The 25,165-nt window shown below is 41.2% G+C and overlaps 1 protein-coding gene across 7 annotated transcripts in view; it reads left to right on the top strand.

Moving 5' to 3' along the window:
• SNAP25 (synaptosome associated protein 25) overlaps positions 1-13,125 on the top strand; it is a gene marked incomplete at both ends in the record, with an annotated part of 28,491 nt that extends 15,366 nt beyond the window's left edge. The window contains 4 exons of one of the 7 annotated variants that reach the window (XM_082857624.1): positions 1,469-1,586; positions 5,295-5,408; positions 7,908-8,052; positions 13,057-13,125. In XM_082857624.1, coding sequence (XP_082713750.1) covers positions 1,469-1,586; positions 5,295-5,408; positions 7,908-8,052; positions 13,057-13,125 — 446 coding nt within the window. Of the gene's footprint in view, positions 1-1,183; positions 1,587-5,282; positions 5,409-7,907; positions 8,053-13,056 lie in introns of those variants that run through there. The other 6 variants (XM_082857622.1, XM_082857623.1, XM_082857627.1 and 3 more) reach the window with 6 other exon arrangements.
• Between the last annotated feature and the right edge of the window lie 12,040 nt (positions 13,126-25,165).

Below are 25,165 nucleotides of genomic sequence, written 5' to 3'. Positions count from 1 at the left end.
AAGTGATTATGTATGCCCTTAGACTGGAAATGTATTTACCAGTTTTATTATAATCATGCCTTCCTTCCCAGAGGCGTAGGCATGCATGCATGAAACTATAGATGAAAGGAGGGATAGAAATGTAATTAGGTTTTGTAAATAGACAGCCAAGACATCCCATTGCTGTCTTAATGGTCTTAAAAGCTGTTTTAAAAATCCCTTCATGGAACTTATAGGTTACTCAATTTGATGACACAACTTTTGAAAAATTAATCAAGTTGGTGTATGTTACCCTGGTGACCTAGAAGTATGATTCATTTTTATGGGTATTGATCTATGTCTTAGGTATACTAAGGTCAGCTTTCCTGGCAGTGACAACTTGGTACTGTTTTATGTTCCAATCCATCACCTTCCTCCAGAGACCCAGGCATTCATTTTTCCCATGCTCTGCCTGGGGTTGGGGTCTAGCATTTCCCATTGTGGAGAATGGGAAATCAGGGGCAGAGAAGTGAAATGCCTTCCAAAGCTTTCGTTACAAGGAAGTCATAGGATAAAAGGAATTTAAATGTTCCACTACCTATAACATTGCTGTGCTGATGTTGCTTTTCTTAGAGCTTGTGTTAATTGAGTATTCAAAACCAAGAGCTGTCCATGGCCTGCCTTTGGCTAGAGAGCCACTGCTAGGGGGAAAAACTGTATGGTATCCAGTGATAGTTATCACTGTAGTTGTTATTTTTCCCAAAGAAGAAGGTGGATTATTTTCTACCCTTAGCTGGTTGAGGATGCTTAAAAACCAGAAGACTGAGACCTGTTAAAGTTGAAGCAGACACTTTCTCTAGTAGCATTACATCTGAATGCCTAAAACATAAACTAACATGCTGTTTTCTTTCTCTTGGGTTTCACTGGTGTCTGAGTAAGTGAATATGCTGTGTTGTTTTCCTGGACCCTCAGAATCTAACAGGCCTACCTACCCCATCCCATCGTATCTGCACTATAAACTATTTGAGCATCATTTTTGTTCATTTCCTTCCACCCCTGGCTGCATAGGGGAGCAACAGCCGACTCCAGCAATGCATCCTCTCGGACAATGCATTGTAATAGCTCTCCTTCTTTTTCAAATTCCGTTTCACATAGACATTTCTCATGTTCTGTTGGAAACCCCCCAAAAATTCATTCCACACTGTCATCCCTTTGTCCTAACCAGAACAACTCGATCGTGTCGAAGAAGGCATGAACCATATCAACCAAGACATGAAGGAGGCTGAGAAAAATTTAAAAGATTTAGGGAAATGCTGTGGCCTTTTCATATGTCCTTGTAACAAGTAGGTACTGGGTACCAGCTCTAATCTGTGGCGTCCAGTTTTCTTTCTTTCTTTTTTTTTTTTTTCTTTTTTAATGTCAAAGTGAATGTCTGAAGTTTTGTCTTTTTTTTCTTTGTCCTTTTTCATCTGCTTCATTCTGTGGGGATAAAATACTTGTGTTTAATCAGAACAACTGGAACGCATTGAGGAAGGGATGGACCAAATCAATAAGGACATGAAAGAAGCAGAAAAGAATTTGACGGATCTAGGAAAATTCTGCGGGCTTTGTGTGTGTCCCTGTAACAAGTAGGTGCTGCCTGCCTGCCTGAAGCTTTGATTTCCCAAGGCCCATCTCCAAGCCTTGACAAGCTCATTCCTGCTGGGTGCAAAGGCAGGATGAGTATGTGGCATGCAGAACAGATCAATACTGTCTCCAATGCATTCATCTCATAGCATAGATGATATTAGTGGGAGTTACTGTTGATGCATTAAAAATCAGGCATACTACAGTGAAAGCTTCACTGTCAGCAACTTTTATTGATGAACGTTTCAACATTTTCCAGAACGTGTACCTCGAGACAGAGACTAATCTCAAGAAAGAGGCGCTTTAGAGAACATAAAATCCCATAAAAGAGGGATTTTATGTTCTCTAAATCCCAAAAGCCAAAATTGCAGATTTAGAAAAGACTGTGGGTAAGTTGGGAAGATGAGAAACACGTATCAAGGTCTGATTTTTCAGAAGCAAAAATAAGAGTTAATTTGGCCCAAACAAGCATTTCATAAGTTAGAGAGTATGACAGCAATTCACCCTCTCAACTGCCCACCAGTTGCCAAATCGTGTCAGTGGTTAGCCCGTAGATGCCGCAGCTGCACCCAACTCAGAGGCAATGAGTCCTTCAACAAGAAGTGCTCAAGCCTTAGCCAAATTGGACCCATCCCTCTCCAATTCTTCCTCTTGGAAGACCTCCCTGTACACTGGCCGAAATGTTGAAATGTGTAGATTTTGCATGCACAACATCACAAAACATTCAACTATTAAGGTTCTGCAATGCTTTTTTGGAATGTAGCAGAAATGTGACATGTGGTTATAAAGGTTTGCAACAGAAGGAACCTGAAAATAAGGGTTCTGGAAGGTAGTCTCCTTTGACTAGCAGTGAAAAAAAAAATGCATGAGCGGATTGTCCAACATGCATTTGGAAAATTAAACCCGTTACCCGATCCCTTTCACCCCTCCCACTTCCCTTTGAACAGAAGCCTTTTTCCTAAAAGCTCTCCTGATCCTAGCTTTTAGAATAGAAATTGATGTCATTTCTAGCTGATTATATGACCATTCACATCCTTTAAACTTTGAGGCTGATTTAAAATATCCCACTTCCTGTTTAGGAGGGGGAGGGGCTCAATTTACAAATAAATTTAAACTTTTATTTTTTCTTTTTTTAAAGAATGATCTACAGTAAAGTCTGATTAACTGGAATCTAGCTAACTGGAACCCTTGAGTATATTTATACTTTTGCTCCTTTCCACTTTTAACAAAAAGACAAATGAACAAGGAGAGAACAAATCCCATCAAGGATTTTAAAGTGTTTCTCTTTAAGGTCAGTCTAGGCAGTTGGCATTCTTTCACTCAGTCTCCATTCTATATAACTTCTACATCCAATAGGACCAAACAGTAAGAGCTGAGCCGCAGAGGAAAGGCCATCAGACACATCAAGAGAAACCATAACCAAGGAATGATTTGATCATGTTCACTGCCCTAAGACTCTGAGGCAGGAAAGTAACTCAAGAATCTAACAGATATTCAGCCATCACCCTTGAAATAAAATGTACCGCCACGGCCCACTGCTAATGAAGAAAGTCCAATAATTCACCAAAATGACATTGCTACGCATTCCAGTTAGTCAAGATTTAACTGTATATCCTTTTCAGTGGCCACTTGCCCCCAGGTGAGATGTCTACCTGCTTTGTGATGAATTTCACAGGTACATTTTCCCCATCCATCAACTGTATGTGGAGAAAAGGTGGAGGCAGGCCCCCTTCCCTCCCTGGGATGGATTCTAATGTTCAGATGAAATGACGACCGCTATGAATTCCACATACCAGTCGGCAGTAATTCCTTATTGCACAAGAGACCCTAACTGAGCTTCAAAGCTTGACTGAAGTGTTCCGTATTGTGTGTAAATAATGCTTTAAAAACCATGTGTCACAACGCAGTGGCTGGTGGTGCCCTGGACTCTCTGAGGGCTTCGCCCTGTCTCGGCATGTTTCGAAGGACTATGATAGATGTCCGGCAGTTATGTGAGTCTATGTGCAGCATTGTGGGTGCAGTGATTCGCCTTCGTTCAGAAACGCAAACTTTCCCACCCCCTTGACTCTGCCAAAGATGGTATACCAGACATTTTACATAGCAGAAAGCATCACAAGGTCCATATAACTTCTGTTAATGTGAGGATGGAGGAGATGGGGATTTGAAAAAAAACAACAACAACAAAACCAGACTCTAAACTCCATTAAATTAGTTTTTGGATCCTATCCCACTAAGTGGGCCCCTGGCTCTTTAGAGCAGTGAATTCTGACTGCTCTAAGGCTGTGGTATTATACACTAGATTGTGGGAGTTGCTGAAATTCCATTTGTACAATTTTCCAATTTGTCTCCAAGGTTTCTTGGTCCCTAATCTTCAAATATTAGTATTAGAGCCAGTTTTAATAAATGGCTATGGTCCTACACTAAAAGAAAAAAAAAAAGGTTAAATTCCGGTGTCTTATAATAGAAAATGTAAAAATGGGACCAAAGGAAGTTCTGTTCTTGGACTAAAAAGCATGTGGTTTCTACTATGCAAAGAACCTAAAAACATCTTTGATTGCTCAATTACAACACACCTACCAAAACACGCTGCACATGTTTCTATTGGGCACAACAGGTATGCCTGGATTTTAAGTTTTTCTCCAAGGCAGCTCAGTGAAATATGGCCTACGGAGACCACACCAGTTCCAGACCACTCTCCCCCACCACATCCCAGGACAGTTTGAAGTAGGAGTCTGTAACCACTCCCATCCTGCCCCTCAGCCCAACAAAGAAGCTATTGAACTGCGTTTCAAATCCTCATGAAGGCTATTACTGTCCTGCTGGTGCCTTTTTTGAGAATGGTCAACTTCTGGAGTAGTTTGGCTTAAATGAGAATGCTTCACTTTCTACTCATGCCTGTAGCTGGTGCATGAAGAAGATGTAGAGGGATTTCCCTTTTTGGTGCTAGATGGCTTGTTCTCTCTTCTATTTTCCTGCATTCATTTCACTACGCTTCTTTTACTTTTTGTCTCTGTGGACAAAGGTTTGTACATCGATTCTGGATGTATGGTAACTGTTTGGAAGTACCGATATATTATCTAATTCAAATCATTCTAGAGGCAACTCACAGACCATCACGCTTGGCCAACCACCAATCCTTTATGTTCTCCATGCAGAGTGGGAATGCTTGTTTCCACACATGCGTTGGGGGAAAACAATTAAGCAGGGAATCTTTGCATGATGGTGTGTAAAAACTTGGTCCAGTATGTTTTTCTTGATGACAGTGTGTTCCTGTGGTGTGATGTACACACTCTACTTGGCAGTCTTGTTTTGTGTCTGTCTGCCAGTATGTTTTTTCTGTGTGTTTTGTGTCTCAAAATATAACCGTGTCGTTGAAATAGAACTGAATGTCCTCTAACTACCTTAATCCTTGTCTTAAATCCAACTAAACTACAAAAACAAACCAAAACAAGAAAAACCCGCGGGCAGTGGTTGCCATCTTGACAATTGCAATTGACTTGATTGGAAATGAAATCCTGAGTAGCTGAGGCATGGTGGTGGCCAACTCAATGGGTCCAGATTATGATATATCGGTATTCTCTATTGCCTCGAATTAAAACTCATTCGCTTGGTTCAGTTCTTAGCTTGAAGAGGTAACCGTTGTTGTGAGCTTGATGCTCTGCCCCCTTTGCTTGTCACTCACCCTCTTTTTTGCATAGGCTTAAATCAAGCGATGCTTACAAAAAAGCCTGGGGCAATAATCAGGATGGAGTTGTGGCCAGCCAGCCTGCTCGTGTGGTGGACGAACGGGAGCAGATGGCCATCAGTGGTGGCTTCATCCGCAGGTGAGCCTTGTGCAGCCGGCGCTATGTAAGTTATCTACTTTTGAGTGACAAACCACCCCAAACTGAGTGGTTCTAAAACAACAACTAAGGAGTTCCCTGGTGGTCCAGTGGTTAGGACTCCTTGCTTTCAATCCCTGGTCGGGGAACTAAGATCCCACAGGCTGCGTGTAGAGGCCAAGAAAAAAAAAAATCACTTTTCTACTTCTGAACCTCTATGTTGGCTGAGTAGGTCTTCCAAAGGCCTCTCCTGGGCTCACTCATTACATGCACCTGGGTGAGGGATGATCCAAGATGGCCCTCCTTGCTTGTCTGGTGGTTGGCTGGGGCTGTGGGTAGGGAGCATCCATTCTTTTCTATGCGGCCTCTCCAGCAGGAGAGCTGAGGTTTCTTGCATGGTGGTGGCAGCAACCCAAGGGGCAGGCTCTGATGAGCAAGCACTTGTCATTGGACAAAGCAAGTCACATGACCACATCTAGCATCAGTGTGGCAGTAAACAGGTGTCTCATTCTGTGAGTTTAATTGGAACAGAACTTATGAAAGAGATTATTTACAGAGATGTGGGCAGGGTCAATAATAAGGAATGGCGAAGCACTTATGAACTAGGAATAGCAGGAAGAATCCTGAAAGGATAGGAGAGAGCTGTCACCAGAACCCAACTGTAGTTATGGCTATGGGCAGGGGCTGTGGGTTGAGATGCAGCCACTGTCAAACCCAACAGGAAACTAGAAAGGGAAATAAATGCCCCAACTCCTCAGTCTCTTGTCCTCCAGTCTCTCACTGGCCATTGGACAAAGCCTACTGGAGGGCAGAGTAAGAGAACCTGGGTGATAAGGTTGTAGAGAGGTCAGCCTCTCTGGGCAGAGAGCAAAGAAGGCCAGAGAACAGATCTGGGGGTATAAATAGAGAATAATGAGCAGACCTGAATTCTTATTAATCATTTCTTTTGAGATCTGGAAGCAAAAGCTAACTTAAACATCTATTAAAAAATCTCAAGTCACACAGACCTGCCAACTCGGAACTAAACTCTCAAGAGATCAGAAAATAATAAGAAGAACAAATATCTCTGTTGTTAAAAAGAAAAGGAAAAAAAAACTATAACTTTTTACAGGTTACTACACTAGGACTTAGCAATGACTAGGGTTGCTGTTTGTACAGCCATCTATACCCAGGCCTTTGTAGCTGAGACTGCCAACCAACCAGATTCAAATGTCACTGCCATTTGTGTATAAAGATCTAGATAGCTACCTAGAAATAACAGATGACAATTCTATTCATGTTTCTATTTGCTCCAAGGGAAACCAGACCAGGGGTCCTCAATCCTGGCTGCACATTAGAATAACCTGAGCAATTTTTTAAAAGTATCAGTGCCTGGACTTAATCCACACCAATTGAATCAGAATTTCTAGAAATGAGATCCAGGTATTAGTAGTTCTTAAAGCTCCTCAGGTGATTCTAATGTGCAAATAGGGCTGGGAACCCTGGAACCAGAAGTATGCCTTAGCTGCTGAAGATCATTTAAATAAGCTTCTTTTCTACAGAAGAAATCTAGGAAGTTCCCTTTTAATTTTATCTGGCCTGGACTGCTTTAAAAACCTTAGAGGGGCAGTCTGCATTGGGATTTACCATGGGGGATGGATTTTAACCCCTCTGAACATATTTTAGCTCATCACCATCTGTTGTAGAAAGATATTAGTTAGCCAGACATTCTGGAATAAGTACCTACTGTTTACAATAAAGAGTTAGTGCCTTCTTAACTTTCAAGCTGAACTATGAAAAAAATGGGAAGGCACTTTGAGAGCCAACTCCTTCCTCCCCATTCAACCTGAAACAATAATCTTTTATCACAGTTTTCTTCCTTGAAATCACCCATTCACAATGCCACCAAAAACCCCATAGCATTGAAATCTGAGCAAGTAAAAATCATCTTGAACAAGTAACTCCCTTTGGAATTCTTGGGAGTAAACAGGATTAAGGGGAAGACTGTAATTCTCATTACTCTTCCCATTGATGTTGGTCCCAAATGGGGAAGAAGATGAGTGGAGAAATTCTCTGACTTAGTACAGTAGCTTTTGTTTCATTCTAAACTTTAGTCTTGGAGATTTTGACTGACACTTCAGAAAGAAAAATACAGTTTCTAACTAGTTCCATTCTCTGACCTGGAACCCTCCCAACTAATCCTCCCAGCTGATTTTACCCTTAAAAAAATGAAAATTGGGATAAACATATGAAGGGAGGAAATGATGTGTTGGTGGAAGCAAGAGAAGAAGATAAATTAATCTATTTAATATGCCTTCTTTAAAAATAGAAATGTAAGTGTTCAATAATGCACTTTAAAACATCATTTTCCAATGTACAACAGCGAACCTGTGTTCTTGTATAGAATAGAAATTTTAAAAGGATAGGATTGATGCATAGAGGTCTACAGATTTTCCCTAAACTTTGGGTCCTTGGTATTTGAGTTTTTTTCCTATCTTCTAAAAACTGTTCTTTGATGCCCAGGGTAACAAATGATGCCCGAGAAAATGAAATGGATGAAAACCTGGAGCAGGTGAGCGGCATCATCGGAAACCTCCGTCACATGGCCCTGGATATGGGCAATGAGATCGATACACAGAACCGCCAGATCGACAGGATCATGGAGAAGGTGAGCATGTGGCATTCAGCAAGTTTCCATTGCTTATCACTTCCTCTGAAATAACCACCGAGGAAGTGCGAAGGGCATAACAAGACCCTCAAACCGTGACTTTGGATTCAGACGTTGGTAGATAGACATTTTCCCTTAATTTTCTAAGACAAAAATCCAGCAACAGATAAGTAAATAACAGGGTAGAATTTCATCTAGCAGATATTCCTCAGAGGAACCTTTGCTTCAGGCATTGTGCTAGGAATCAAAGGACATATTAAGATGAGAAAGACATCATCCCAACTGCCAAGAAACTCACAGCCTGCAGAAGGCAGTGAGCTTCAGATGAAAATATAATTTGCCAAGAAAGCCACACATCAAATGCTAAATCATGTTAGATGAGGAAAGATTTCAAGGGTCAGGGGATGGGAAAATCTCCAAAAAAACGGTTGAATTTGAATTGAGTCTTAAAGGATGGTTAGGAGCTTGTCAGGTGGAGATGATGTAGGAACAGAATCAGGAAATGAGCAAAAGAATAGTTATTTTAGGTTAGCCAGATGATGAATATGAGCTTTGATTTTATAAGTGCTAGAGCTTTAATGACAGTTCAAAAAGTCCCAGATTCCATTTCCAGTTCAACAGTGCACATGTCCAGATCTCAAAGTAGGGAACATAATCTGATGAAACTGCGTTCACATAAGGACACCAGGTGTCATGCTAGATTGAGCCCCCTAGTGTCAACAAGAGGCATAAGGAAGAGTGGAGACAGTAGAATGGAAAAGGGTAGGTTTGGGCTTGAGATTAGGAGGAAACAGAAAGAAACACTGGAAAGCTCTTATATAAAGATTTGGGGCACCCAAACCTGGTATTCTACACTATGCAAATCTGATTCAGTCTCTATGTCTTTGTATTCCACCCCCTCCCCAATCAGTAGACTCCTAAATATTGCTTGTAATCTCTTAAAGGTGTCCAAATGCCAACAGGGAGAAATAGACACATTATGGGTTTAATGGTAATTGTGCATCTATAATCAATTCTACGTGGCTAATCTTATATTGTGTGAGTTTATTCCTTGGAAGATATTGAAGTTTTGAGGCTGAAGCCCTGAGTTTCTTTTCAACAACTCATTCCACTTTGGTAGGGGGAAGAAGGATGGTTTTTGAGATCTCTTGAATCATAAGGCTAAATACTCAGTTTCTTAGTACCTAAGCATTCTCCACTGACTTGAGAAAGCAATGAGTAGACATAAAGGGAACGCTTTGCCCTATTGTGTTCTGTGCACTTTATATTAAAAATATTTGATTGCATAACACTTTGGCTAATCAATATTGAGCTACACAGATGTCAATGTTAGTTGACAAAATACTTGAGCTCTGCCTACTTTACAAGTCATGACATACTTATTATTGTTAAGAGCCTTTGATACGCTAAAGCTTTTAAAGCAAATCAATAGATTTTCAGAACAATATTGGGGGTTTCATAAAGCACTAGAGCCAACAGAAATGGACCTAACCTTTACGGCCCAGAAAAATGAACTGAGAAATAATTGCTGAACTACCTTCCAACAGGAAAATGATTTTTAAAAAATGAAGAGTAGTCATTTTCTATCAAAGGACCCAATTGACTCAGATGTAGGGAGATAATGTATCTCTAACTCACTTAGAGTCCTAGAAGGAGAAGTTCTACTAAAAGAGAGGGGTCAAATCTTTATTGATAGAGCTGGGCTTTAAGCAAGCTGTTTTCCTGGAAAGGCAAGTGACATCTTAATTCTGCCACTTTGTATTGCTAGTTCTCTTCTTTAGGAGAATACCTTTCATTCTGGGCCAAGTTTGCTATAAGAGCAAAGACATGTGCAGCTATAAGGTTTAATCAAAAGTCAGACAAGTGGATAGGAAATAGTCATTACAGTTTATATCATCCTTGAATGCTGAATTGCTTAAGACGTAAGGTAGGGGTCTAGTTGCCATTGAGTAACTAGCCTTTTTTTCCCCTCAAAATAACAATGTGGATACGATTGAGATAAAGGCCACTTCAACTCAGCATTTCTCCAAATGATACATGTTACATGAGCTACAAAATTATTAGTAGACTTCTATCTTCTTGTGCAAGTTCTTACTTCTGATAACAGGAAATGGTATGCAGATGTCTCCTGCATATCTAAGATTAAATCACATTGTAGAACAAAAGAGAATCTTCTGATGTTTCTCCCATATTCTCTCGTGACTCCAACAGCAATCTTCACCCAACTTCATCAGTCATGATCCTTTCTCATCACTTCAGATAGCAGTGAAGTTTTGGGAGTCCAAAACAACCCAATTTTCAATACATCCTTATGGACTGTCAAGAAATTACTTTGTCTATTTGAAAACCTTGTTTTCTGATTTAGGATATTTATATATAGACAATCTTCTAAGGTTAAAAAGCTATGATTCTCTTAGAAGACTATTAAAACAGGGCAAGTTTATATCAGATCTTTATGGGAACTGTTGCTAAGGAAACAACTTAGTGATGTTCAAACTTGGACTTAAAGTTGTCAGTGGAAGATGCTACGCACACATTGAAATACAGTGAAGTTGAAGCTTTAGCGTTGCTCACATTCTCTCATCAACAAGGAAACATGGAATTTGAAAACTAAGATCTTGAGTACCAGCAAGGTTTTCCTGCTCACCAGCTTCATGACCTGGTTCCTCACCTGAAAGATGATAAGAGAACAGTGCAAATCTGGGGTCAGAACAGGCTGCCATGTGGGATAGTGAGTATCCACTTCTGGAAGTCTGAGCTGTGGCCTAAAATCTACCTGTCATGGTCTGAAGTTGAGATTTCCAGAGTGTTCAGAAGGGTGAACTAAATACTCCTTCTACCTCTCTTACTGGCTTTTTTCTTAGTCATCCTGGGTTTCTCACAAGGGCAAATCATGTACCATATCTTGAGTATATTAGCAAGTTTAGGATTCTTTACATAGAAATATGAAAGTTGGAATGGGATATATTGCATAAATAAAGTCCTAAAAAGCATATAAATAGAATAAACACAGACACATTCTCCAAATACCAGGAAGACATCTAAAATAAGATTATCTCAGGAGTTTTTTCTAAAAGCACTACTGTTATATAATAAAGATATGGCACTTTTGTACTGTATGGGCTGGAATTTTGATATGCTTCAGAAATAATTCAGGTGGACATCACAGATGGCTGTTAAAGATAGGTCTGTTCCAGCTCCTCCCAGATCCTTTGAGGATATCCAAAGAGTAACCTCATGCTCTACTTCAAAATATCCTCTTGTACCATCATGTGAAGACTCATCAGTGCATTCTTAATGTAAGAAATCCTAGAATGTTTGCCTCCAGAAATGCTATCCATTTTTAAATGGATGATTTTTCTCATTTGAACAGTTCTCAAAGTTAAGTCTGGAAAAATAGAATAATCCAGTCTTCAGGAGCATTTCACACTGGTCTGAGCCTCTAATTTTCCTTTGTACCAAAGAGTCATTATTTCTGTAGCTGAAGAGGGAATACTTAAGAGCCAAGTAAAATTGGAGAGAATACCCATTTCCCAAATTAGGAACCTAAGGTCAAAAATATGAATCTATAGATCAAGGCAATCAAGGAAAATTAGTGTTCTATCTTATCTGTTTTGAAGTCAACTCTTAATTATCCAAACAGATGGTAGGGAGCCATTGCCAGATAATTTAGAGTTATGAATAATCTAGAATTATTTTTTATTTTAACTTGGCAAATTTCTATTTGAATATTGATAACTCTAGTGTGCTGGGAATTCACAATTAAACTGAATAAAGAAGACACAACTTGGTGGAGACTGGAAAGCACCAAGCACAGTCATAGATGCAAAATCAGTAACCGTTGAGTAAATACTGGTTGATATAAAAACAGTCCAGTTTCCCTACACTGCCTCTCAGCTTCCTTCCCCTCTTCCCAGGCTGGAGAGGGACAGACAGCATTACCAATCATAATAGAGGAAAACAACAGCCTAAAAAGAATTTTTGTCTTCCCTTCTACTTGCTGACTCATACATTTCACAGTGATGTCAGGAATAGTTTATTTTCTGGAGTTTAAAGGTATATCCAGGTAGCAGACCTGGGTTTCATGATGCACGCAGAGCAAAAGGTAGCTCAAGCAGTGAAGAGGTCAGTCAAGGCACAAAATGATAGTAAATGATCCCCTGCTAAAACAAGCCAGTTATAACTCATAAGAGTAAGTCTTCAGAAATGGGGCTAAACAATTATTAAACATCCTTAAAAGCAAACCACATTTTCACCCAATAACAATAATTACAAGATAAGATATGTTGAGCCCTTAATTTTTGCAAAACATTATTCTAAGCATACTATGTGTATAAACTCATTTCATCCTCATAGCAAACTTAAGTAGTAAAATGACTAACATAGTGACTACCAGTGTGGACGCTGACTCCAGGGTGCTGGCCTTCTGACTCTGGTTTCCTCATTTATTAGTTCTGTGACATTAGACAAATTGCCTAAATCCCCTCTGCTTAGTTTCCTCACTTGGAAAAAGGAGCTAATAACAGGATATACCTCATAGTTGATGTTGTCAAAGTTGAATGAGTGGAACTGTGCTCATTAGCAGTGTTCTTTATTATCCCCAGCTTATAAATGAGAAAGCTGAGGCCCTGAAATGTTAAGTAATTTTCCCAAAGTGACACTGCTAATAACTGTACAAATGGCAGGAATTCAACTCAATCCAACGGATGTGAATGCCTGCCATAGAAATCACTGTGTGTCATTCCAGAAGAGAAAGATAAATGATATAACTCTGCTCTCCATAGTAGGGAAAAGAGTCATGAGAACTAAGATCAAGCTTCTGTGATCATGTCTAAGTCCAGCCATAAGCAATAGTTCTGGGAACACAAAAGGAGGCATGGTTCATTCTGATCAGGGAAGTCTCAAGATGCCTTCACCCAACAGGAGGAATTTGAACTAGACCCAGAAGGATGAATGGAATGTGAATGGGTAAACTGAATTCTGTTTTCTTTCCCCTTTCTCCAGGCTGATTCCAACAAAACCAGAATTGATGAGGCCAACCAACGTGCAACAAAGATGCTGGGGAGTGGTTAAATGTGCCCACCTGTGTCCTCTTCCAAATGCTGTCGGGCAAGATGGCACCTTCATGCTTTTTTCATGGTATTACCTAGTAGGTCTGCACACATGCACACATCAATCCGCCCCCATTGTGAATGTTGTCTTGTGTCATCCATCAGCCCAACAATACTATGTGTCTTTTGTTCTTTCTGGGTCTCTTTCTTTCCAAAGGCTGTATATAGTGGTCATTTGGTGGCTCTAACTCCCTACGTAAGATGTCTTGGGTTTCATTTTTTCCTTTTCTCTCCTCAGTGGCGTTTGCTGAATGACAACAATTTAGGAATGCTCAATGTGCTGTTGATTCTTTCAATACACAGTATTGTTCTTGTAAAACTGTGACATTCCACAGAGCTACTGCCACTGTCCTTTCTTTGGGTGTCAGGCTCTGAAACTCTCAAAATTTGCTGTCTTTGGTTCCTCACGGCTGTCATCTGTCTTTATGATTTCATGATTAGACAATGTGGAATTACATAACAGGCATTGCACTCAAAGTGATGTGATTTATGCATTTATGCATGAGAACTAAATAGATTTTTAGATTCCTACTTAAACAAAATATTTCCATGACAGTAGCATACTGATGAGAAAACACATACATAAAACAACAGCAACAACAGCAAAACAACAACAAAGCATGCTCAGTATTGAGACACTGTCAAGATTAAGTTATACCAGCAAAACTGCAATAGTGTCACTTTCTTTTTGTCAATATTTAGACTTATTAATCATAATCATCCTTTTTTTTAAAAAAATTGTTTTTAAAAAGATGGGGTAAACACGCTCACCATTGAACCATTTCCAGCAAAATATATGTTTGGCTGAAACTATGTCAAATGGATGTAATATAGGGTTTGTTTGCTGCTTTTGAAGGCTCTGTTTTGGAGAAAGCAACCTTGCTGTGAAACAGTGTGGAGATGTAAATTTTATAAGGCTGATTCTTATTAATCACCATTTCCCCTGTGGTTTGTTATCAGTACAATTCTCTGTTGCTTAATCTAGAGCTATGCACACCAAATTGCTGAGATGTTTAGTAGCTGATAAAGAAACCTTTAAAAAATAATATAAATGAATGAAATATAGATAAACTGTGAGATAAATATCATTACAGCATGTAATATTAAATTCCCCCTTGTCTTCTCTGTCAGTTTGTGATGTGATTGACATTTTGTAGCTAGTTTAAAATTATTAAAAATTATAGACTCCAGATGTCTGTTTTAATTTCTTCATGGACCCCCATCTGAGTTTGCACTCACACGAGAAGAAGAAACCTGGCTACTATCCCATTGCTCCTAAGAAGCCAGTTCTGTGTGCTGAGGACACTGCATGGAAAAAGCAAAGGTGTCCCTTCTAGACACGATCCAATGACAGCCAAAACTTGGCTTGATTTTTATAATCTGTTTCAGAAATGCTTGTGTGTAGGTTCAGTGTTGTCTGTGGGGAAATGTAGTTCAGCCAGAAGGCATAGAAAAAAATTCCATGGGAAAAATATCTGTGGTGCTCAGACTTGGCTGTACATTGATTGAGGTATATCAGGTGTCAATCAACTCTCATCTTCCTTCCTCTCTCCAGTATCCCCACCAAATTTAGCCCTCCACAACCACCACCACTGCTGCCCCCACTTTATTTAACAGCTTTATTGATGTGTCATAAAATTCACCCATTTAAAATGTATAATCCAATAGTTTTTAGTATATTCACAGAGTTGTGCAATCTAATTTTAGACTATTTTTATCATCCCAAAAAGAAAGCCCATACCTATTAGTAATCACTCCCATTCTACTTCCCTCAGCCATAGACAACCACTCATTTAAGTTCTGTCTATAGACTTGCCTATTCTGAACATTTCCTGTAAATGGCATTATACAATATAATGGAAGCCTTGTGACTGGCTTCTTTTATTTAGCATCATGGTTTCAACATTCATCCATATTGTAGCATCTAACAGAGCTTCATTCCTTTAAATGGCCAAATAATATCCATTGTATGGAAAACACATTTTGTTTATCCATTCATCCACTGATGGCCATTTGCATGGCTTTCACTTTGGGGCTATGATGAGTTATGCTGCTATGAACGTTCGTGCTCAAGTTTTTGTGCAAACATAAGTTTTCATTGCTCTTGATATTACCACCTTCACCACCATCATTTCCTCTGCCACCAACACTTCTCCCACCATCACCTCCACCGTAACCTATACCCTCCTACCTCCACCATGACCACTGCTTCGACTACCACCACCTTGACCTTTCCACTACCTCTGCCACCTCTCTAACCGTCTTAACTAGCACCTCCACCTTTATCACTGCTACCTTCCCCGCCACAACCATCTCATTCATCACCACTGCCACCACCACAGTTGCCCCCACCTCCATCTCCTCCACCACCTTCACCAACACCACCATTATCTCTCTCACCTCTGCCACCTCCTCTGTCTCTGTCTCCTACCCCATAACGGCAATGCAGGCAAATGTATCCTGATTGCTCTGGTTGGCTGCCATATCATTTCACCAGTAACTCTGGAGGTTTGGTGAGAGCAGCTAAGAAGTAAAAACAGTGACGACAAGCTCGTCATTCTCAGGGAATGTTTGCAGTTCTTTACCCTGTTCCCAAACCTCAGAACAGGTTCTAGAGATACCCAGGTGCTCAGAGAAGTTATTCTAAGGACCAACTCCAGCAACACATTTATTCCTTAAAATTAAGGTAATAGAGAGGATGCTCAAAGATGGAGAAGACGAATAAATATACCGTGTATGTCGAAGCTGCTAAGGGGTTGATGTATGGGCCGAGTTAGAAAATTCTTTTCCAAACTCCATCTGTTCTCAGTGAGGTGAGTGAGTGTGGTTCCACATTGTTTGAGTAATTAAAATCCCGCACTGGATACATGAAAAGTAAGACATGGGTATCCTGCTTTAAGGTCCATCACATAATTCATTCTGAAACATATTTCCTTTGATAATTGAGCTTGTCTACCCTCAGCTTTAATGCAGTCAACTTCATTTGGCTAAAGGAAGACATATTCCCCAGGGATGAATCAGATCTGTGTAACGCACCAACTCAGGAAGTACAGTAGAAATATAATTACTGGAGCAAGGTGGAATACTGCGAAGCCTAAGTCTTCTATCCCTCTCATCCGTGAGCCTTCAACAGAACACCAGAAGGTGAAGGTGGTCCTGTGTCCTAGTGACAGAGTCCTTTCCTCTTGTCTGCCTCTCCATTTCTAGTTCCGGTTTTCTTTTTTCCACATCCTCCCCCAGCATCTGCTTTGACCACCTTGTCCCAATCTTTGTGTCACTGATTTGTCAGCACATTGATAACGGCACTGGAAATTGAGAGAAAGGGAAGAAAAATCATACTTGTGGTCAGCTAGTACATTCCAGGTGCTGTGTGAAGTGCCTCATTAATGTTGACTCATTAAACACTCTTAAAAACTCTGAAAACTTGACATTATTAGCCCCATTTTGCAGAAGAAGAAATGAATAGATTATTTGAACCAGATTTCTCTTGTTTAAGCTAATAAGTGACAGAGGCATGATTCAAGCCAGATGTGTGTGTCTCCAAAGCTGTAGAGAGGCCTGGAAGATAAATCCAGGATTGTGCTTCTCTCAATTTAGCTGGTCAGGAAACTCCGAGAGACATTTGGCTTCACAAAGAAGAGTAAAGACAAATGTGCTGGGCTTCTTAGTAGAAGGTCTTGGTAAACCCACCTTTCATTCATTCATTCATGAAATGATTTTTTTTTTTTTTAGAAGATGTTGGGGGTAGGAGTTTATTAATTTACTTATTTTTATTTTTGCTGTGTTGGGTCTTTGTTTCTGTGCAAGGGCTTTCTCTAGTTGTGGCAAGCAGGGGCCACTCTTCATTGCGATGCGTGGGCCTCTCACTATCACGGCCTCCCTTGTTGCGGAGCACAGGCTCCAGACGCGCAGGCTCAGCAGTCGTGGCTCATGGGCCTAGTTGCTCCGCGGCATGTGGGATCCTCCCAGACCAGGGCTCGAACCCGTGTCCCCTGCATTAGCAGGCAGACTCTCAACCACTGCGCCACCAGGGAAGCCCCTCATGAAATGATTATTGAGCCTCTATGCCAGGTCCTGTTCTGAGTATTGGGAGTGGGAGGGGCAGGGACAATTCCCTCGATTCATTGAACTTACACTCAAGCTGGGGGTTTTATCTATCCAGATAAACCAACAACTAAAATATGAAGTGTATCAGATGGTAACTGCCCCAGAAGAATATAAAGCAGTGAGGAGGGTAAAGAGTGTAGGAGGTAGGAGAGAAGGTGTTATTTTAAAATAGAGTGATCCAGGAAGAAGAGGTGAAGTTCAATGTTGGGAGTAACTAAAGTGATATGTCCAGAGCGAACCCATTTGGGAAGCAGAGGCTGGGAGTGATAAAAGGAACGTACAAACTACCTGTATCTTTTCATTTTGTAGTACTGGCGTACCTCCTCTACAGCTCAATCCATACTGGTTTTAAGTATTTCCTACATTGTCCAGAAGAAACTTGTGAAATCCTTGGCCCTATGAGCAAGAAGGCTCAAAGGATGAAACAAACAGTGTGCAAGGGATGAGTATTAAGTCAAATGTTATTAGAAGAGTAAAAAGTGTTGACTTCATGCCAAGATTTGGGAATTCTTGCTCTAAGTGGCCATCATCCAATCATCAACTTATTAATTTACCTTCATGTACATTAGTCATATACCTCAGGCTCTCCAACTAGCTTTTGGAAACTCAAATACATCTCCTAGAATGTAGGGGAAACAAGGAAATTAAGAAAAACTAAACCATGAACAAGTCATTTAACTCTAGTTATTTACTCTCAGTAAATAACTCTCTAGTTAATAACTCTCAGTTATTTCCAGAATGAGTTGCCAAAACCTCCCAGGCTGTTCTAGAGCCTCACTCCCAGGCAGGGCGCCACCAGCTAATGTTCCCACCCACCACATAGTCCTTAGCTCCTCCAGCCTCTCACCATATCACAGCTTCAAGACCATCCTGTTTATGGGAGTTGGTGCCTTGAGTTCACGATTCTCTTTCCACAAGCAAACTGGAGATATTGACCCACAGTCCTTCTAGCAGATGTTGCTAGTGCCCTGCCCACATCCTCTGAGCACTTACCTCTACTCCCAAAAGGTGATTTACAGTGAAGAACCAGCAATTCTCTGCCTTGGGGCAGGGAACGCCAGAAGTGCGAAGCTTTTTTTTTCTTTTTAATTAATTTTTATTGGAGTAAAGTTGATTTCTAATATTGTGTTAGTTTCTGCTGTACAGCATAGTGAATCAGTTATACATATATCCACACTTTTTTAGATTATTTTCCTATATAGGTCATTACAAAGTATTGAGTAGAGTTCCCTGTGCTATACAGTAGTCTCTTATTTGTTATCTATTTTATATATGGTAGTGTGTATATGTCAGTCCCAATCTCTCAATTTATCCCTCCCCCGCTTTCCCTCTTGGTAACCACAGTTTGTTTTCTACATCTGTGACTCTATTTCTGTTTTGTAAATAAGTTCATTCATACCATTTTTTTAGATTCCACATATAAGCGATATCATATGATATTTGTCTTTCTCTGTCTGACTTGCTTCACTCAGTGTGACAATCTCTAGGTCCATTTATGTTCCAGCAAATAGTATTATTTAGTTATTTTTTATGACTGAGTAATATTCCATTGTTTACGTGTACCACATCTTCTTTATCCATTCATCTGTTGATGGACATTTAGGTTGCTTCCATGTCCTAGCTATTGTAAATAGTGCTGCAGTGAACATTGGGGTGCATATATCTTTTTAATTTTCTTTTATTTTTTATTTTTTGCGGTACACGGGCCTCTCACTGTTGTGGCCTCTCCCGTTGCGGAGCACAGGCTCCGGACGTGCAGGCTCAGTGGCCATGGCTCACGGGCCCAGCCGCTCTACGGCATGTGGGATCATCCCGGACCAGGGCACGAACCCATGTCCCCTGCATTGGCAGGCGGACTCTCAATCACTGCACCACCAGGGAAGCCTTATCTTTTTGAATTATGGTTTTCTCCGGATATATACCCAGGAGTAGAATTGCTGGATCATATGGTAGCTCTACTTTTAGTTTTTTAAGGAACCTCCATAGTGGCTGTACCAGTTTACATTCTCACCAACAGTGTAGGAGGGTTCTCTTTTCTCCACACCCTCTCCAGAAGTGCTGAAGTTTTAATGCCCCTGGAAGCAGTCCTCGACCAAGGATGGATAGGGCTGGGTGAGTGGTTTCCCCAGCTTCTTCGCCCCCAGGTTGGATGGCTCTGAGGCATGTGTTCTCAATATATTGTCTCCCACAGTTCATCAGTAGAACCAATCTCAACTTCCTCACATGACATCTTGCCTGGTAATTGTCACTTTCTTTATTGGCTGTCTTCTCTTCTCTGCCTCTTTGCCACCTTCCTACTTGTATTTCCTGAAATCTCTTTTCAAATAAACTACATGCCCCCAAATCCTTGCCTCAGGGTCCCCTTCTGGGGAAGCCCTACCAAGACAACACGTTTTTATGAGATTCATGCCAGCTTCTGATCATCTCCTCCAAAACACTGCCATAGAGAAATGCACTGCCTGCCACCCACTTGCCAGCATTCTTTACTTGCCACTGTTCTTTGGATCCATCCTTCTTCAGTAAAATGCCCCTTAATTCCTACTGCATGTGTCTAGAAACTGGCGTTCCTCAGCGGTGAGCAAGGAGCTGCATGCAAAGCAGTACCAATTATTGTCTGAACTCATGGCTCTGCATTTGTGAAATCTGGCTTCTGCCCCTCATGTAGCACCCATCTTCCCCAAACAAGGGTTGGAGGGATGAAAACTTATAGTAAAAGACAATGTGCTCCCTCTCACAAAGTTATAAACTAAAGGGTAGCTTGGATGTGCTATGGAAAGAGAATTCAATCAGGAGTCTTAAGACTAGCCTGGGCCTTAGTCTATATATGTCTAAGCAAAACAGATATAATGATGCTTGCCCTACTTATTTTACAGGATGGTTGAGACTATCAAGTGGGATCATGTTCATTAAAATGCCTTGTAAATCTTATGTGCCACAAGATGACAAATAAAGTGAAAGAGAACATAGCACCACCAGGATTGAAAACAGGCCTCCCTTGCCACTTTTGGTTAGAGAATTCACTCATTGCATATGTGCACACACAGTGTACTCCCTGGACTTCACCTTAAGTTTAAATAAATTAATTTTCACATCAAAAATGCTTCATACTTTGTTAAACCTACTAACAAACTCTTCAGTTATCTCCATTCTGAATTGTAGCAGTTGGTCTGCTAAATTTTTCACCATTAAAGTTCTATCAGTCTCTTTGACCTTTACCCAAAGGTAATAAAAGTCAAGAGTGTTAGCACTGTTTTTGCCATTGTTCACATCCAAAATAAAAGGCATCCCAGGGACTTCCCTGGCAGTCCAGTGGTTAAGACTCCGTGCTGCCAATGCAGGGGGCACAAGTTCGATCCCTGGCTGGGGAGCTAAGATCCCACAATCCACATGGCACAGCCAAAAAATTTAAAAATTTAAAAAAAGAGACAAAATAAAAGGCATCCCCTAGATGTTATTGTGAGACCCAAATGAGTCGTACACTCTACAGTTCTGTCTTAATATTACCTATTGTTATCACTGTTGCCAATACTATCAATGATAATAAAGGAAACCAGGCAAAGGATCCAAAGAATATGGTGGAGGCTGTGAACCTCTGTAACAGTTAGTTATTGCTACAAAACAAGCTGCCCTCAAACATGGTGACTTAATAAATATTCATTTGGCTCACAATTCTGCATTTTGGCATTTGAGGCTGGGCTTGGCTGGCAGTTCTGGTCTAGGCTGGGCTCCTCACATAACTACAGTCAGCTGGGCAAGTTGGCCAACTGTCTGCTGAGGAACCTCCCTTTTTCGCTCTGTGGTCTCTCATTCTCCAACAAGTCAACCAAGATTTGCTCTCAGGGCAAAATCAGAAAAAGTCCAAGAAAAAGAATGGAAGTAAGCAAAACCTCTTGAGGTCTAGGCTCATTGCTTCTACTACATTCTATTGGCCAAAGCAAGTGACAAGATCAGTTCAGATTCAAGAGATAGGGAAATACACTTCTTATTGGGAAAGGCTTAAAGTCATATTGCAAAGGGCAGGGATGCAGAGAGAGGTGAACTATATGGCTATCTTGGCAATCAATCCACCACACCAACCGAGAGGCCTATGGAATTCTCCTTCTGTCCTCTGTGTCCTTGTCATCTCAAGGAAGCAAAAGATCAGGGTAGATCCTCTGTGTGCCTTAGAGTAAGCACACCCGAATATTCTTCCCCTTTAGTCATATTCAAAAGAAAAACTGTAGGGCTCAGCAGGCAGCAGCCCAAGCGAGGATTTGAGAACCCGAGCTGAGTGATTGTAGGACTGGGCACTGCTGACAGGATGTGGCAGCCAGTCGATAAGACTGACCTTAATCCCAAAATAACGAAACTAATCCCTCCTATTCAAAGCAATAGGGTTTCAGCACCATCATTAACCCCTAAACACCAGAACTGGAAAGAAAACGTTTTAAAATGTTCGAAATAGAACTGGATCCTCAACCAGCACCTGACAAATATCCTTATTCTAGAAACTTCTGTGGTTTTTTCCCTGCCATCTTTTATTTGTTGCTATTTTGTGGGAATTTACATGGAAATTTCTCAGGAGGAGGGCAGGTGCTTTCTTTAATTTTCCTTTCCTCCCAATCTTTTCTGCACAAAAATACACCATTCTCTTTGCTAAAAGGATAAAAAAGACTGATTACTCAGGGATGAAAAAGAAATTATGTGTGTCAGAGACAGCTTAAGTACACACAAGGTGTATCCTGGTTGTCTGGGGAATGGGGGTGTGGGAGGAGACTACTGTCTTCCCAGGCACCGTCTTAACTTCTTTAAAGGAACCGACACAACCGCCAGTTTAGGAAAGATGAGAAAATGCTAACCGTGTGTGTTTTTAAACTTTCAGAGGCTGGGGGGGATAGAAAGTCCTAGAGAGCTAAACCCATACCCTCATTTGTTATTAAAGATAAAGCCCCCAACTAGGACAAAGAGATTCTCTAAGGGGCTAGAGCTTTTCTATGTCTCCACTGAAAATCCACTTTACCTTCCATACCTATTGATTTGACCATGACAATGGCCTACTGGAATTCCTGGCTTCCAAAATTTCATTTCTGTACATTAAATATGAAAAGCCCACTCAGCTCTGAGAACAATGAACAATTAATTCTTCAGTCGAGATATCCTGACCAACTATCTCAACATAATCTTATTCCAGAGCAGTGATTTGAAGCCAAGAAGAAACAAGGGAGTGCCTTGGAAATGCCGTCCCCAACCTCCAGGGACTGAACTAGGAGGCATTCCAGGTTGGTTCCTCAGAAAACAAAGCTGAGATAGATGCATAAGTCTAAGTAGTTTATCTGGGAGTGTGATTTCAGGGAGCAGGAAAGAGGGATAAGAGAGTAAAATAGCAAAGGAGGGGGAGCCATATGGAATTAGCCAAGCTACAGGCACCTGGGTGTTGATTCCCATGGGGCAGCTGAGAAGCCCTGTGAAATGCACATCAGGACCATCTTCCTGGGGCAAGCTGGGGAGATTTACCCATCAGCTTCCATCTGCCTTTAGTTAAGGATAGCCACAGGGCAGGGCATCAACTCCCTGATACTTCTGAGTGAGGCACCTGAATGTCAAGGGGCTCTTTTCAAGGTTGTCCTGCCGTAGAAGATCAAAGACCTCCAGGCAGAAGTGAGAGGTGGGGCTGAGGTGGGTACTGTCAGTTCATGCTTGTGTGAGGCTGGTTGAAATCTGCATGAAACTGGTCACTACTGCTGTGGCTGGGATAAGAGACAGGGACAAGAGAGTTGGAAGGTATGTTTAAGAAGCATCTGATGTGCATTGCATACAGTTGTGCAGTTTGCATACTGCTCAACTCTAGAGGGTGCCATTCACAGCATAATAGCAGCTCCATATTTCCCTGCTTTATATATAGGGTCTCAAATGAGATTTTGTTTGAAAGAGATTCCACTGCTAAAAAAGAAAATGTAAAAACAACATAAGATGAAACCTTTAAAAGCTTCTGTTTTAGAATAATTTGGAGGACCAACAGAAGGGACAAACTGAAGAATAGATGGGAAAAAAAATAAAGTTCTATATATTAGTGATAGATCAAAGGTTTTGGATGTTAACAGAAAAGTAATAGGGAAGGCTTGTTTTTTTGTTTTTGTTTTTTGAGTCCTGGAAACCCAAAGGCAAAAGGCCAGGAAGTTTAGCATTAGGAGGGAGATAAGGAAGAGGAACACCAAAGAAGATAGTATTGAGCAATTCTGGCAAAATGACAACACAGAAGAGATTGAGGGAATGGGGGTGGGGGCGCAGAGAATGACAAAACTAGTTAAAAGGAAATAAGAAAGAAATATAAAAGAGAACTTTTAGATAAAAATACTACCCGGGGCTTCCCTGGTGGTGCAGTGGTTGGGAGTCCGCCTGCCGATGTAGGGCACACGGGTTCGTGCCCCGGTGCGGGAGGATCCCGCATGCCGCGGAGTGGCTGGGCCCGTGAGCCATGGCCGCTGAGCCTGCGCGTCCGGAGCCTGTGCTCCGCAACGGGAGAGGCCGCAGAGGTGAGAGGCCCGCGTACTGAAAAAAAACAAAAAACAACTACCCGAAGGATTGGAGGATAGGGGCTGGTTATGGCCTCAGTTCCTTGTTACTATTTCTCTTTCATCTTCCGGAAATAACCTCACCTGCAATCCTTGGTCCTTCTCTCTTCCTTTATTCTTTTTTTTTTTTTTTTTTTTTTTTTTTTTTTTTTTTTGCGGTATGCGGGAGCCCTCTCACTGTTGTGGTCTCTCCCGTTGCAGAGCACAGGCTCCGGACGCACAGGCTCAGCGGCCATGTCTCATGGGCCCAGCCGCTCCGTGGCACGTGGGATCTTCGCGGACCGGGGCACGAACCCGCGTCCCCTGCATCGGCAGGCGGACTCTCAACCACTGCGCCACCAGGGAAGCCCTCCCCCTGCCTTTATTCTCACAGTGATCAAGGTGACCTTGATTATAAGCTTCTGCACTGCAAAGCTTCTCTCATCCTCAGTTTCATCCAATATTGCTCCAAAGTTCAGAGAAAAAAATTCATCTCTGACCAAAAATTTTACACTTCCATTCTCTCGTGTTCTTACATATCTGTACATGTCCTTCAAACTCATCTAAACTTCTAGCTGCTTCTCCTACATTTTTTCTAAGTCCAACTTCCTAATGTCACCAAGAGACCTGGTCAACAACTTCCTCCACTCTTGTACCAACATCTGTAACTTTCTGCCCATCAACCCTGGACTATAAACCCCAAACTCTGGATAAATGCAGCCCACTGCCTGATCCCACTTGCATGAAGTCCTTTGGAACATAGGGTAAAAATCACACAAATACCTGGATTGGTGCCAATAAAAACACATGGTCCCGCTGGAACTCTAATGCCCAGCAGGTGACAGTGTAAATTGGTACAACCACTTTAGAAAACTATTTGGCAGTACGTTTGGCCCTCCATATCTGGGATTCTGCATCTGCAGATTCAACCGACCACAAATCTATCAGTAAGGGACTTGACCATCCGCAGATTCTGGTATCCGAAGGGGTTCTTGGAACCCATCCCCTGGGGAAACAAAGGGATCACTGTATCTACAAAAGCTAAATGTATGCATACACTATGATTCAGCAATTACATTCCTAGGTATCTACCCATCAGATATGTACTTTCGTTCATCAAAGACATGTACTAGAATGTTATTAGCAGGAAGTATTCATTATAGCCTCAAAGTGGGATTTGCTCACATGCCCATCAATAATAGAATGGAGAAATCTATTATGGTTGTTTTCACATGGAATTCTTCCAGCAATGGGAATGTGCAAACTACAACTACATGCTAAAGCAAGGTGCATAGACCTTATTAATTCAATGCAGAATGACAGAAGCCAAATATAAAGAACACTTTGTTTGATTCCACATATATA

Source organism: Leucopleurus acutus, assembly GCF_964270905.1.
Source record: "Leucopleurus acutus genome assembly, chromosome: 16".
Classification (NCBI taxonomy): Eukaryota; Metazoa; Chordata; class Mammalia; order Artiodactyla; family Delphinidae; genus Leucopleurus; species Leucopleurus acutus.
This window is presented reverse-complemented; position numbering and strand designations above follow the sequence as displayed.